The 14924-nt window shown below is 37.7% G+C and overlaps 1 protein-coding gene across 4 annotated transcripts in view; it reads right to left on the bottom strand.

Moving 5' to 3' along the window:
* Nucleotides 1–5445: 5445 nt before the first annotated feature.
* cntfr (ciliary neurotrophic factor receptor) overlaps nucleotides 5446–14924 on the bottom strand; it is a 266284-nt gene continuing 256805 nt past the window's right edge. For all 4 annotated transcript variants that reach the window (XM_088071261.1, XM_088071260.1, XM_042510003.2 and 1 more), the window contains 2 exons: nucleotides 9307–9433; nucleotides 5446–7088 (listed from right to left, as the gene is read on the bottom strand). In XM_088071261.1, the coding sequence (XP_087927387.1) occupies nucleotide 7088; nucleotides 9307–9433 (128 nt within the window). In that variant the 3' untranslated portion in view covers nucleotides 5446–7087. The remainder of the gene's footprint in view (nucleotides 7089–9306; nucleotides 9434–14924) is intronic.

The following is a 14924-nucleotide window of genomic DNA, read 5'->3' as shown; positions in this document are numbered from 1 at the left end:
GCTACAGCAGAGAATTGTATGATCCAGGCATGTACAGCAAGAGATCTAACTTTTAGAGGCTGCAGGTTCTCCGAGCACCACTGGAGGGTGAAAGAGACCACAGAAAACAAATGACACAAATGGGCACTAAACATTAACAAACCCTATACTGTACTAACCCTATAATTAAATGACACACAGTGAGCACTGTGGTGTCACTGCCACAGTCTGCAGCCTGGCTCTTCTCTTACAATTGTTTACACCGTTTCAGGATCAAAAAATGTGCTTAATACTAATATGATGAACAATGATTTGTACAACCCAACCAGGGGGAGTGTCTTGTAGATAAATGTTGTTTTTGTTTTTGGAAAACAGCATTTTTAATCCCATTACTGAAGAGACTGGCAGATAATATCTGCTCCTGTATTTCATTTCATAGGGCAAACCTGCTGAGGGGAGGTTTTTTAAATTGGCGTGTCAGTTGAAATGATGAAATTTGCTGTGCAATAAATTGGAATTTCACTATTCATGTAAAGTCCAGTTTTAATAATGTCTCTATTAAAGATCCAAGATCATATCGGTTTAATCCCTTTTAATGGGATCTCTTTAATGAGCCTGGTTCTCTTTATTCTAAATGACTTCCCCAGGAGGTAGTCATTTGGAATTTCAGATTCAATCTGTGGTTTGCTTTCTCTCCATTTAAGATTTTACTTTTTTCTGTATTTATTATCAACTGTATTTTTTTTATATAGTTGTTAAACTCACTCATCAGCATAATTATTATTATCCTCCATTTATTTTATTATTTATTTTATTTATTTATTATCGGTTTTCCCTATTATCTATGTATTTACTATTTATTTACCCTTTTTGAATCTTTTTAAATCTCATCTGCACATTCCTCTTGTTGCCATTATTCATATATAAATATATGACATATTTACAGAACACACTTTCATCCATGCACACACACACACACACACACACACACACACACACACACACACACACACACTGCTAACTGAAACAATTAAAAAACTGTAACGATCATGATGTCTGTGTCATATATATTGTGTCAATGTCTTTATATTTTGTTTCACCATTGTTTAATTTGTTTGCTATATGTCACACCAACAAAATAAAAATAAATAATTATACCACAAAAGATCTGTATGCCTTTTTTTGTGATCTATTGCAAGCTTGTTCCTGGTTGTCCAACTGAGTTCAACATATCCTGATCCATTAATTCTGAATGGAGCGACAGTGTCCACATTTGTTTTATAATCTCTCTGCATGCTTGCTTTCCTGAGAAACCTTAGTCTGGAAAGCCTGATCTTATCCTGACATGTTTTTGTTTCGAGACACTAAGTGACCCACCAAGCTGGCATATTTGATTTGATTTTGTCAAATGGTCCAACTCTGGTCTAAATTTATCTATTCAAGGAAAATAAGCCCCAGTGACACATGAAAGTGACAAACAAATGTGTGAATCACTGCAATTTGGAGAATGAGTCTGCAGTCAACAATGAGTAACATCCTGGCCATCAATGTTTTGGCAGTAACTGTGCTGAATGACAACATGACTCATGACATGAACCCTCATTTCATGGAGTTGACTTTAAATTTCAGGACTTCATAGACGCCAGCTGTGTTGTGTTTAAGGCTGACAAGCAATTGGTGGAACAGTTAGGTGGATTCCTCCACTCATCCTTCTTGCACAAAACAGAAAGAACTGGACTGTCCATCATTATGGTGTCCTTAATTGATTTGTGAGTTAATCAAGGACAGAGGAGATATGAAATCAGAGAAGTAGAATATACCATGTGCCTGAATTATTCAGCACCATGGAGAGCAGCACAGAGACAGAGAATGCCTTTGAATGTTTCAGCACCATAGACAGCGCACAGTGAGGTTGTCTCTACTACCCTCCAGTGGCCACATGCAGCAGATTTAACTGTTTCAATTACTTCAAAAGAGTAAAATTAATTGATCAAATACATATATTGCCTCCTGAAATCGTTTGTTGAAACCTTTTTTCATAATTATCTTATAGTTTATCACATTTTAATTTGTATTATTTATTTATTACATTTTATATTTTGTTTTAGTGATGTTTTTTTCATGAGTGTGTCTCAAACATGCCTTATACACACACCATGTGCACTAGGTGCTGGACTTTGTAAATGTATCTGATTTATATATATATATTTCTTTATTTATTTTTGAATTTATGTTTATGTACTTATTTTTCTCTCTTATGTATGGTATGTTAAAATTCAGAGGTGTTTTCCTCATAAGTGTGTTTGGCAGAGAAAAGTGATGTTTAAACAGGTTTTGTAAAAAGTAAACAACATATTGTTTCCAAAAGCAAAAGCACAAGAATACATGAGGAGCCACATGTATTGATGCATTTAATGCTGTGCATGTGGCTTCAAAACTGTGTAAAATAATGCCAATAAGAACCAGAACCATAAGAAGTTTGAAAGAAAAATGCAAATTGAGATTCTGTAAATAGGAAGCACAAATTGAAAGTTAAACAGTGCGTGAGACACAGAAAGAGACAGAAGTTGTAAAACAGAGGGATATAGGAAGTGATGAAGCAAAGAGAGAAGGGCAGCGAGTTGAGAGTTTAAAGAGCCGAGAGCCAGAGGCCGGGGCAGAAGTGAGCGGGAAGGAGAGGTCATGTCATTCATTCCAGTTATCAGTGAAAGGTCAAGCTAGTCATTAGAGTCGGGCAAGGCTGTTGGAACTGACAGGCTCCGCATGGCATTTCCACACATACAAATGCACACACACACACACACTTTCCTCTGTAGAGGTTAATGTGGATCATATCGTGGTTGCACAAGGAGGGAGCATGGCTGAACATTTCAACTGCATTTAATTAAAGTTTGATTGAAATATTACATGAAAGGTTCTGTGATACTATCTATTAACTATATTTCTCTATTTTTGCCACAAAGAACAAGGACTCGTCCTCAAATGTCATGCCCTCTTTAGGGCTCTTGTTCACTTAATGTCGTCATTGTACATATTAATTGGGTATTCACTGACACTCCAGTTTTAAAAAGAAAAGACCAGTCTAAGCAAGGGAAGGGGGGAAAGGAAGGAGCGAGTAATGAATGCATTACCCACGGCAGCAGATACACTCTTGTCTGCACACACACTGAGGACTCCAGCTGACAGCTGTTAGATGGTGTATTGATTTGTCCTCGGTCTCTACGTCGGCCTGTCAGAGCTTGTCAGAATATTGAAAGAAAGAGAGCTTGAGTGAGGGAGGAGGGTCAGCGAGACAGATTAAAGAGGAAGGCACAGAAAGTGAGATCTAAAGGTCAAAAGGGGAGTTTTGACCAACCAAATCTCCTTAGTTCTTAAATCTTAGTTGAATCAGACTGAATGTTGACTGTTTATCTGAGAAAGTTATCTGATATCAAAATTGGTAAGAAACACGAGCAGTTAGACAATCATGCAGGTTTTAGAGAAAACTCTTTGGCCAAACTTATTTTGTATCAATAACAAGGGTTAAATTACTGTCAAGTCAGTCTGTTGCAAACATTTACAGTTAACTTGAGGACTGTTAGCTTGCTCCAAACCTGTCTGATGGTGTGAATGCTCATGTGTCTGGCCCTATCAGACTTTATTGCAGCAATCTCACAGTGTTCCCAGATCTCAGCAATTATTTTGTGTACTAAAAAACTTTCAAAACTTCTAGAAATAATGTCTTCAGGTATAAAATATTTTTTAACAAAGGGTACATGTGTCCATTGCAGCTATTTGGAAACAAAAATGAAGGTCGTAAAAAAAAAGGAAGAATACCCTCATGTTACTTTCACATTGTTCTTGTATTTTAGTGAGCATGACTAACAAGGTTTTGATCATCACCATCAGGTGAAGATTTTCTACAGTGTGAACCAGAACAATGAGGAGAAAGTGGCAGAGCTGCAGAATGGGCTGCTTTGTTCAGCAGTACAGATGATAAAGTAATGCAAGTCTGTTTTTTTTAAGTAGCTCAACAATTTTCTATCATTGACAAAGACTTCTCTCAAACAACAATGCAAAGAAGTCAAATCAGGCAAGAAATATCAGCAACAATATGATGATACAGGTGTCTGTTTTGAAAGTTGTGGCATTTTAAGTCACGCTGGTAGCATAGCTCTGAGCGTACCATAACCTCCACTTCGGTCCAGAATGAAACATCTCAAAGACTATTGAAGAGAATGCTATGAATTTTCTGCCAATATTGATGCCCCCAGACGATGACTCCTACTATTTTATTGAAACCTCTGACTTTTTCTGTAATCCCTTTACTAGTTAACATTTCTGGTTATTATTAAAATATCTCAACTATTCAAGTGATTTCCATGAAATGTATTATATTCATATTCTCCAAAGGACGAAGTTTCACGTATTTAATGGAATATTTCAACATCTACTTTTGATAGAATGTCACACACATTTCTACAGATATTTATGGCCCCAAGATGATGAATCCTTCTAATTTTGGTGTTCATCCTACTTTTCCTCTAGCAACACCAGCTGGTTGATATTTGTGATTCTTATTAATATATCTCTATTTGTACACACACACACACACACACACACACACACACACACACACACACATCTATATATATATATTAGGTGGATCGCCATGAAAATGGGTACGTACATTCATGTTCCCCAGAGGATTGAGTGCATTTACTTTTTTCCTCTGATGTTTCCTCTAGCAGCATTATCAGGTAAAAACTTAAATCTGTCCAGTATTTTTATTTATGACTGAATATATATGCAAAACTAATGACATTTCTATCAGCCTCAGCTGTAATTTCAGCTGTGTTTTGTGGTAATGAGCAAATGTTAGCATAATAATGCGCAAAACTACAACCATAAACATACTTAACATCAGCATGTTAGCATGCCATTGTGAGCATACCAGCATGCTGATTTTAGCACTGAATTTTTTGGTCAGCTAATGAAACCATTTGTAAAATGATGGCCATACAGCCCCTGTGTAGACATACCAGCTGTGGATACATTTTAAGTGTCAAGAAAAAAAGTGAAAGTGAAGTGAAAGCAATGTGTCACACACAAACTTTAGTTCATGAAATGCCAATATAGCTATTCTGAATCGTCTCCCATGAAGCCAAAGTGAGAAAAACATTCTCTGCAAGGTCACAAGTATTGATTTAAAGAACTTGAAATGAAGCAGTGTTGGTCTGTGGCAGAGTGTGGGAAGTATGAAATGTGTCATCACTGTTTTTCTACTGAAAAGTTACTTGTGTCTTCATGCCTGTTTAAAGAAATATAATGCCTTTTTTTGCCCCCTGCAAAGACACCTTCATCATCTTCTCTAATCAGGAGATAATAATATGAATCATCCATTCTGAACAGGGCACAAAAGATAATGATAAATTGAATTCTAGAAATATCAAAAGGCAAAATGAGAATGAAGCCAGCATGCCATCATTCATTGTGAAATGGTCACATTTAATGGTTGAAACCTGTCATTGTATATACATCTATAAAAAAGACCCCAGGTACAGGTTACGACATTCTACTGCTAATACATACATTATTATTATTATTAAATAATAAACTTTTTGTTCAATGTTAAAGTTACATATCATAGTTTACAAAATAGGATCAAGGAGAATTAAGCCATTATGATCTCTGAAAAAAACAAACAACAAACAAAAAAACCCAACTAAAATCCTATATGTGTGTTTGTATTATTTGTCCATAAGAATAAAAAAATACAATAAAACACATCAATATTCCTTTGAATAACATAATATTAACTGGTGATATTGGCTATTGAAATGTAAACTGCAAAAAGACAATTTTTTTATGTTCGGAAAGGCGTCAGAATTTGGAAAGCAAACTGTTTTGTGTTATTGTATTTTACAGTATAGAGCAAAATGGAAAAAATAACATAGCTCGCATCAATGTGTCAATAACCAACTTTGTCGTCGTTGAACCAAAACAAATGGGTGGGCAAAAAACTGTTCAGTCTCAAATCCATTTTATTTTATTTTTTTTGTTTGTTTTTTACAATCCAGGTCCTCTTTGCCAGTCGGTGAAAGCAGAGTGTAAAGCTAATTGTCTAATTAAGCCAGACTACCGTTACTGAATTCCTCAAAGTGTTAGTCCTCATATCGAGAAAAAAAACAAAAAAAAATTGACTCACTCCGTCTGTTTGATTCAGTCGCCGGAGTTGACAGATTCAGAGTTGGACGTAGCATTTGTGTGGCTTCTTTGTTAAATGGTACACAAACAGGAGCTGCAGGGTTCCTCAGACTCGTCCCAAGTTTCATTACTGTTTGAGTCGACATCAATCAAGTGTTGTGCACAGACACACACACACACACACACACACACACGCGTATAACTTTCTGGGGTTCTTGTAACCCACGATGAAGGCAGTCACAGGCTTCAGGAAGCTCAGTGAATTGTTTGGGAACCACTTTGTGGGGGGTGGAGTTGAGTCTTTGGCATGATGATTTAGCTGTATGGGGACCGCTACGGTAACGATACACACAAACACACGAATGCTCTGTATATGTGTGTATTTGTCTGTACGGTGCTGCGATTTCAGAAGAAAGTGAAAATTAATTCATGATCAATAGTAAAAATAAGAAAAAGGAACAAAAAGGTCACGAGGAGATTTTTTTTTGTCATCAGATGAGTTGATTTTCTTGCTCTGAAGAGGTGATTCCCAAACCAAACTGTTGTCTGCCAAAAAAAGTCTGCTGTGGCCCATCAAAGCCACCAGGGGGTAATATAAGACTGTTTCTGCTGATATCACTGCTGCTGTTGCTGTTGCGGTAGTTGCTGCTCCTGTTGCTGCTGCTGTTGTTGTTGTTGTTGATGGTGGTTGTTGGTGCCGCTTTCAAAAGTTCTTCTGAAGAATTTCTTTGTCACCGTTAATCAAAAATGCTGAATCGCATTATCATCGTCTGGTTTCATGTCTAGGTAATCTTGGTGAGTAACTGTGATGGACAGAAAATGATCAATGCACTGTATCCTTGAAACATGTGCAAAATAGAAAAAAGATCAGCCTCCTCCTCCTTTTCTTCCGCCTACTCCCTTCAGGAATAAGACATTAACATCTGCAGGAAGAAACAAGCAGAAATTAGGAATCATTAGCTGCAGCTCATCACACAAATGAATGGGTCTATTTGTGGATCTTGTATTAGGCAAATCAGTTGTGACAAGCCTTTTATTAGTTAGTACCTTTGCTGGTTGTATATGTTTGTATCTTAAGTCAAAGTATCGATTCCCCTCCTTGGGTTGAAGCCTTCTTAAAGGGTCATAAGATAAATCCAGCAGGTCAAGAGGAAAAAACAAATTCCTGTTACAAAAACTTTTCTCTAATTTTGGCTTTTTGTAACATTTGACCTCTCTGGGTGGCATTTACTTAAATTAAACCAAATAAGATGTTTTCAGGGGATAGGTCTTTGTGCTGGAGCCACAGCTTTAATCTTTAAAGGTAACTGGTATTTTTCAACCGGCAACCTATTTTCTCATGTTTTAGATTAGTCCAGTATTGAGCGACAGCACTGTGGCCAACAGCAGCAAAACAGGCTGCAATGTAACATTAAGGGGCAATTGTGCGAAATGTACATCCAGTAAAACTGCTTGTCTTTGTCTATTGACAGGCTCAGATTATGCCTGACAACATGCAACAAGCAATGTCATGCAACCTTTTGTTGATTCTTAAGCTTCATTCCTAGTTCATCAAATAGTGACATGTTTAGCTGATGATGGGACCAAAGCGCCGACCCAAAATGTTGGTATTTCATGACTTTTCATGACACAATCAACTAAGAGATGCATGATGTTGCTTTAAGAAAATGATCACTACAAAGAGTAAGATCCTTTGTGTTTTACCAGAAACAGCACCAAAATTGCTACACCAACCAGACTCTATTCAAACAGTCATTTTATTATCATAAAACACGTCAATATAAGAACCACAGAAAAAAAAAACAACTTAACAAACAAAAACCCTTGTAGTTCATCTTTTCACTGTTCCAACAATCACCAACTGGAAATAAACCCTTAATTTACTCTGCTGCCTTTATCCACGCTAAAATTAGTTTATTTAAATGGAGTCTGGTGGGTTTGCCAATAGTGTTTTCAAGGTTGTTTCTGGTTAAACAAAAAAGATCTTACTCTTTAACAAAATGGTCAGCCTCTGGGATCCTTTTCATAATGTTGTCAGACACTTTCAATACCAATCTGAGCCTGTCAGTGACAAAAGCAAGCATTTTAAGTGGATGTAAATTGATGGTGTACTCAAACGTCCCTAGTGATTACACTGCAACCTTTTTCACTGCTAATGGTTGCAGCACTCTTGGGCAATACTGGACCAATTTCAACAACTGTTCCTGTTCCTTTTAGTGATCTAGACACAAAAACATGGGAAAGTAAGGTCAGGTTGCAAAATACCAAAGTTACCCTTAGTTTGCCTAGTTTTCAGTACTTAGTTTACCCTCTGTAAAGCAGATGTTACCTATAGCTGACAGAAAAGAAGAATATTTCTTTCTGAACTGCAGTGGAGTAGAAATATAAACTAGCATTGGATTGTATTACAAAAACAAATCATGATCTGAAGAGATACCACTGTGTGTAAAAAGCACATAGCAGATTCCCAGTTGGACTCTCTGTGGTACAGGGTATGGTAGAGAAATTGGCATTAAATGTGTTTTTAGCATATTCATCCAACTAAACCTGGCTCGCTTCATCCTCCAGTGGTTAAAATGAGCAGCAGGTGTTCAGTTGGGGATGCAGCCATGTTTAATGTCATTTGGTTAAAGTGTTATTATACGGGTCCTGTTTATCAGTGTTCCTCTTTTCATTAAATGGGGTGCAAAAACCATTTCTTGTTTGCACACCTTTATAGAGAGCTTTGTTGTGATCGTTGACATTCACTGTTTCATTCATTGCTCAACATCTACATCTTCGACAGGAGATGTGCTATTACAGCATGATTTATAGAGTAAAACCTGTAAAATTAATGAAATGGGACAGCTTTGAATTGGATTTTTACCTCTATCCCTTCTGGGGATCTGCAGAAAAATATGAAGAAAAACACCCTGCTGGGTCATAAAACAAACTCAGCCAATCGTTGTTGCTTTTGTTCTATTAAACATGCTCTCGACATCAATAGACATGCACCAACTTGCCAATATGTGACTGAATGACTGAGTTCATAATCAATTTGAAGATGAGGGGCTGTAGACTCATTACAAGAGATGTGTGTGAATGTGTGTGTGTGTGTGTGTGTGTGTGTGTGTGTGTGTGTGTGTGTGTGTGTTTGCTTACCACATGAACAGCAGCAGCATTCCTAACAGCAAAGGGGAGAAAAGTGTGAGGAGCCTGGCAGCTCTGCCCACTGGGGGTTCAGCCTTTTGTGGTGCGTTGGAGGATGGTATGGGGGAGGTCTTGGTCTCTGAAAAGAAAAAAAACCCAAAACAAACAAAAAAAAAACATGAAACACAATAAACCTCAAAATAATTTTTTTGTCATACAGTGTTACACAAGAATTTTCTTTTGTTTTTGTCCCCCCTCGAAACATTCAAGACATCATGCTGATGAATGGACACTGAAAAGTACTCATCATACCAGGAAGAACCAAACAGAAAGGAAAATACAGTGCAGAGTGGAATCAATTCTAATCTGCAACACAATCAATATGGGACTTGTCAAGGCAGTTATGAAGTGGACTGGACAAAAAAAAATCTCATACTGAAGCCGCAGGGAAACGGAAAAAGAGACAGAGACAGAGTGAAAAAGATAGACGGATAAAATATGGACGGAAATGCAGGAGAGAGGGAGAGAGACGGAGTGTAAGGTAAAAACCCTGAGGTAGAGAAGACAGTGAATATAGGAGGTGAATGATGTTTTTAAAAAAAATTGTGGAAATGTGCATTGCCGCACTTAATATACTGCTGATAAGAAATGGTCTAATACACACTTTGAAAATATATCCATAGAATGCTGTACATTTTTATTTTACAGCACGTAACCGGAGCTGTAGACCAACCCAAGTCCCTTGTAAGTCACAAAATTGAGCACTTAAGCACTTTGATTGTTTGTTTATTATGTTTGCATTTGACTGCACTGACATTTCCTGCAGACCTCACATGATTTGAGAATTGAGAGCAATTATTAATCACACAAATGAATAAACATATAAATGTATGAATAAATAAATAAACAATACATAAAAATAACTTTAAAAATACAAACAACAGCAAAAGAATAAGAAAAATTATAACGAACACAAAAATTTAAAGAAACAAACAAAAATAAAAAATACTGTGTCTCTTCATTTCTAGCCAATACGGCTTTACTCAAGTGTATAGGGCTGGTACTTAAAAGCTTGTAACGAACATAAATATGCTTAAAGAGACTATGTGCTTTAACTATTTTCAGTACTTCAGTTTGGTTTTACATAGCTTGACAAATAAAAATATCAGAGTTTAATGTTTTATAAAATGGGCTGTTGTCGCTATAGCTGCAGGCAGCACAGGAGATATTAACTCATGCACACTGTTTGCAGCTCAGTCTGGAACCCAAAGCATTTTTGTTGCTGGAGAGAGAATATGATTTCCCTCTCCTTCCAATTAATGACTGTTGTGTAGTACTGTGTTGGGAGTCGGAGAGAGGCAGCCAGGTGTGAAATAGCCAGAGAGAGAGAGAGCGAGAGACAGAGAGAGAGAGAGAGAGAGAGAGAGAGAGAGAGAGAGAGAGAGAGAGAGAGAGAGAGAGAGAGAGAGAGAGAGAACTAGGACACATTTAACATGTTCAGCAGCTCAGTGCAATGCTAGCCAGCCTGCAGCAAAACATTTTGCTTTGGAATGGTGGAGGAAATAAAAATTATGCAGACATAATGTGATGGCAACGAGGAGAGACAGTTATGGGGTGTAGGCTGATGTAACAAGGTAGTTGGAGACAGGGAGACAAGACAATGATGTGAGGGAGAGGGGAGATTGATAAACAACAGTGGGGAAAGAAAATTTGGCAAAGGAGAAGGGAAAGAAGAGAGCAGGCAGGCAGAGTGGAGAGAGAAGGGGGTATCTGAAAATAACAAAAAAAACAAAAAGGATGGATAGAGAATGCACAAGTTAATGAGATTTAATTTTTCTGAGTTACTTAAACTTTAACTACCTTGCCTGTTTACACTAATAATGTTGATGTCTCAGAGTCTGTTTACACCTGGCTTCAGAATGCATCTCCACCATGGATGTATTAAACAACTGGTTACAGGATGGAGGTGGGGCTCTGTTCATTCATGTCAGAGAATCCCCATGTCAAATGAGGCAAAAAATGCTCTATTTCTGTGAGAAAATGTTCTGCTTGTTACCATCATTATCGGTCAATGGAAACACCTCAACAGAGTCGATAAACAGGAGGAGCCAATGTTCCCACTCCAATGTTTCCTCTTAATGATATCCACAGTATAGAAGCACAAAAGTCTTCCTGATAAACAACACTTAAGGTTAACTTACTTATGGCCATATGTGTTATCTGTGTCATCTCAACTACTTTTGAAACTTTTAGAAAAAGCATATCTTCTTTAGGCTAGTTTCATGTGGCGAATAACTCATAGCCATGAAGAAAAAGCCAGTCAGAAATGGCCATCAAGATTGGTACTGGTTGGTTTTTTATCAGACTTGTAGTCGTTCAGGTGAAGAAATCATTATGATGATAATATAGTATTCCTATTTTCTTTGCAGAAAAGGAAACACAGAGCCAGAGATGCTTTATTCATACACTCCAAAAGTGATCTGCAGGTTTCTATTACGGCTGAACTTCAGCTTTCGCTCGCCCTCAGCAGTGCAAACACCTGGATGTTAGGATCAGTACTTGGATGTTTTGGATCAAAATGCACCTCAGGAGTTGTAGTTAAACTCTCAGCTCACATTGTTTATATTCAGGCTTGTACCTTTGGCTTTCCTTAAATTGAAAAATATTTTCTAACTCGGATACTAAATGTTTATACTGCTGGGCCTATTTTGTGCCATCCAAACCTTGGAAGTGCTCCAACTATTTCACCTAACACTGTTTTTAAAGAAACTGAGGATTTTTACTTCTAGAACTCTAAAAGACTTAAATAACACCTCCCTTTTGAATACTACGCCAACTTAAGGATATAATAAGCAGTGATTTTCCTGTGAATTGGAGCCAGCATGCAGCAAAAGGGGAACTGAAGGCACCTCAGTATTTGCTTGAACATTTAGCTGTGGTGGTTTCTGCTTGTTGAGCAGAAACTAAAAATGTATAAATAGATCCAGACATGAAGGATATAAGAAGTGATATCTAGTGTTGTCTGTTTGGTGCTAGACAGTGTCTAGTTTCTGTCTCACAGAGTGGGCGAGGCAGAAACTTAAATCTTCGATGGTTGCAACATGAAGGATGGCTGCAACTTTTTAAGGCCTCAGCTGTATCTGTTTTTCACTTCCTGGAATGCGGTTGCTAAGCGATGGTCCAATCACCAGAGATGGGATTTCTAAAATGTCGTCTGTCTGTCACTGAGATATCCTTTTGATGTGAGATGCAAGGAAACAAGACAGGCACATAAGTAAAACTCTCAATAAGGTATGGGCTACCTGTTATTGCTGATGCATGAAGAGAGGAAAACAGAAACAAATAAAAAAAGGGGGGAGAGGAAATGTGGCAGAGGCAAGACAGGAGAAGGACAGAGAGGAAATGGAGAAAGTGTAACTGTGTGTTTAGAGTGGGAGCTACACAATCAATAAGTCTCAGAAAGTCTGTTCATTTCCTATTCGACTGAGCAGCCAGAAAATATTGGTCAGTGTATAGATGTTAACAAGCTGGTCAGCTGAAAAAGAAGACGGCTCTGGCCGAACTCTGTCTTTATTGGCGTATTCACAGACAGGAAATACTGATGTGATTCTGCTACATGTACAACTGTTCCAATAATGCAAATTAAATAATTACTTTAAATTTACACTTTCTGCAAAATAGGACTCCTGTTTGGACTTAAACAAATGATGTAGTGGTTATGAAATCCTTGAGTATGCCAAATGTTACAGCTTGGCAAAGCATACAAACTCTTTTTGCCATAGTTTGTATAAAAACATGGGCAAATGTCGTATCCGTCAATGGGAACAGCAACCCACCCTGAAGTCACTTTATTGATATTAACAAAGCAGTTGTAGCTGCACTCGGCCACAACAGATGTAATCAGTCGTCCAGCTAGTAACATCTGTAAAGACGTTGGCAAAAGGCCACAAGAAGAGATTGGTTCGAAAGGTGAGGAGATGAAAGGTAAGAGCAAGAGAAAGAGTCTGATCAATAGACAGAGAAGTGAGAGGAACAGAGAAAGAAAAAGACTGAGAAAGCGAGACTTAAGAGAGAAAAAAAGAGTGAAAGAGAGAACAGGACAAGGAGAGAGCGAAGGGAAGCAGCAGAAGCAGCAGCTGGATCGAGCTGAGGCATGAGGAGAATCCCAATAACCTCCAGTTCTTTCCCAGAGAACAAGAATAATACACTGTGTACTGAGTCAGTGTTTGTGTGTGAGTGTGTGAGTGTGTGCACACTGCATGTTATCAGGGGGATGTAGTGTGTATGTGTGCACTGTGTCTGTGAGAGATTGTGAGAGCATGCTGCATGTACTCTGTGTGCTGTTTAGCATGTGATTATGTTTCTAGGCATGCGAGAGCACATTTAGTGTTGACTGAGAGATGAGCAGTGCTGCTCATGACCAACAGGAGTCACTGTTGGACTGTTAAACTGTTGAGAAACATCAACAGATGGGCAGCGAGATGAGAAAAAGACTGGTAGACAAAAGTTTGTCTTAGAAAGATTTTAAATTGGGTTCATATTGTCTTAAATGTAAGGTAGCTCTTCCCTTCTTTGCCTCATATTTGCATGCTTGATAAATTGATGGTTGATAGTTGTTATTGTTTACTAAAGTGATTTTATCAATATGTTGACAAGGTTGGGATTCAGGATTGGGGGCTGCACAGCGAAGTCAGGAGTTGTTCAACCACAATGCTTTCCAATGACAATAGAAATGGATGCTACATAAGAGTACAATGTTATAAGTCACATTTTAGACTTTCATAGAGACCTAATATTAGAATAAGGCTATTATTAGTATTATTAAAAATAAAAATCTCTGGCAAAGAGGGCTATATTTTTGGACTGTGCTGTTGCTAGAAGAAAATGTTGGCATTGTTCTGCAAGCTATGGGCATGCTAAATTCATATGTTTCATATGTTTTATTTGTGACACCTAACGTGGGTGTTTTTTCGTTACCTGTCTCTGTTTTTACAGCAGCACTTTTGCCACCAAACGTGTTTTTCAGAGACATATTGATGCGTTTCCAGCAGCAATTGTACCACCAAATGTTAGTGGTTTATGCCAAAATATGATCTTTTCCTAACCGTAACCACGTAATTTTTGTGATAACACATAACCACACATTAATCTATAGAAAAGTAAAGGTTCAGTGTCGGACATGTTCATCCTAGAACTGCTCATGTCAGTATTTGACACTGTATTTGACATCATATCCTTGCCAACTTCCAGTGGTTGAAAGTCTTGGCTTGTTGCGATGAGGTACAGTGGAAATGTCCTTTGGGTGTGATCACTGCACTATAAACATCACCTAAGGGTGTGTTTAAAGGTTAAATTAAACTATAAAAAGGTGACATAGACCTGAAAGTTTCAACCACTTGAAGCTTGTAAGCCCACAAAAAACACCTTCATATATAATATTCCACAGAGGCTTCTTGAAATTCTGTTTTGAATATAAAATTAGTATTCCCTAGCCTGAGAAAAAAATGGAGATGGCATAGATAAACACACCCTACATTTGCGAGATCATCTTAGTATTGCAATAAAGCTGTAGCGGTGCACATTAAAACCCGTCCACCTGTATTCTGTGTTTATTCATTCAAAATGTGTCC

Source organism: Plectropomus leopardus, chromosome 20 (genome assembly GCF_026936395.1).
Source record: "Plectropomus leopardus strain MGB_pleo_1.0 chromosome 20, ASM2693639v1, whole genome shotgun sequence".
In the NCBI taxonomy this organism is placed as follows: Eukaryota; Metazoa; Chordata; class Actinopteri; order Perciformes; family Serranidae; genus Plectropomus; species Plectropomus leopardus.
This window is presented reverse-complemented; position numbering and strand designations above follow the sequence as displayed.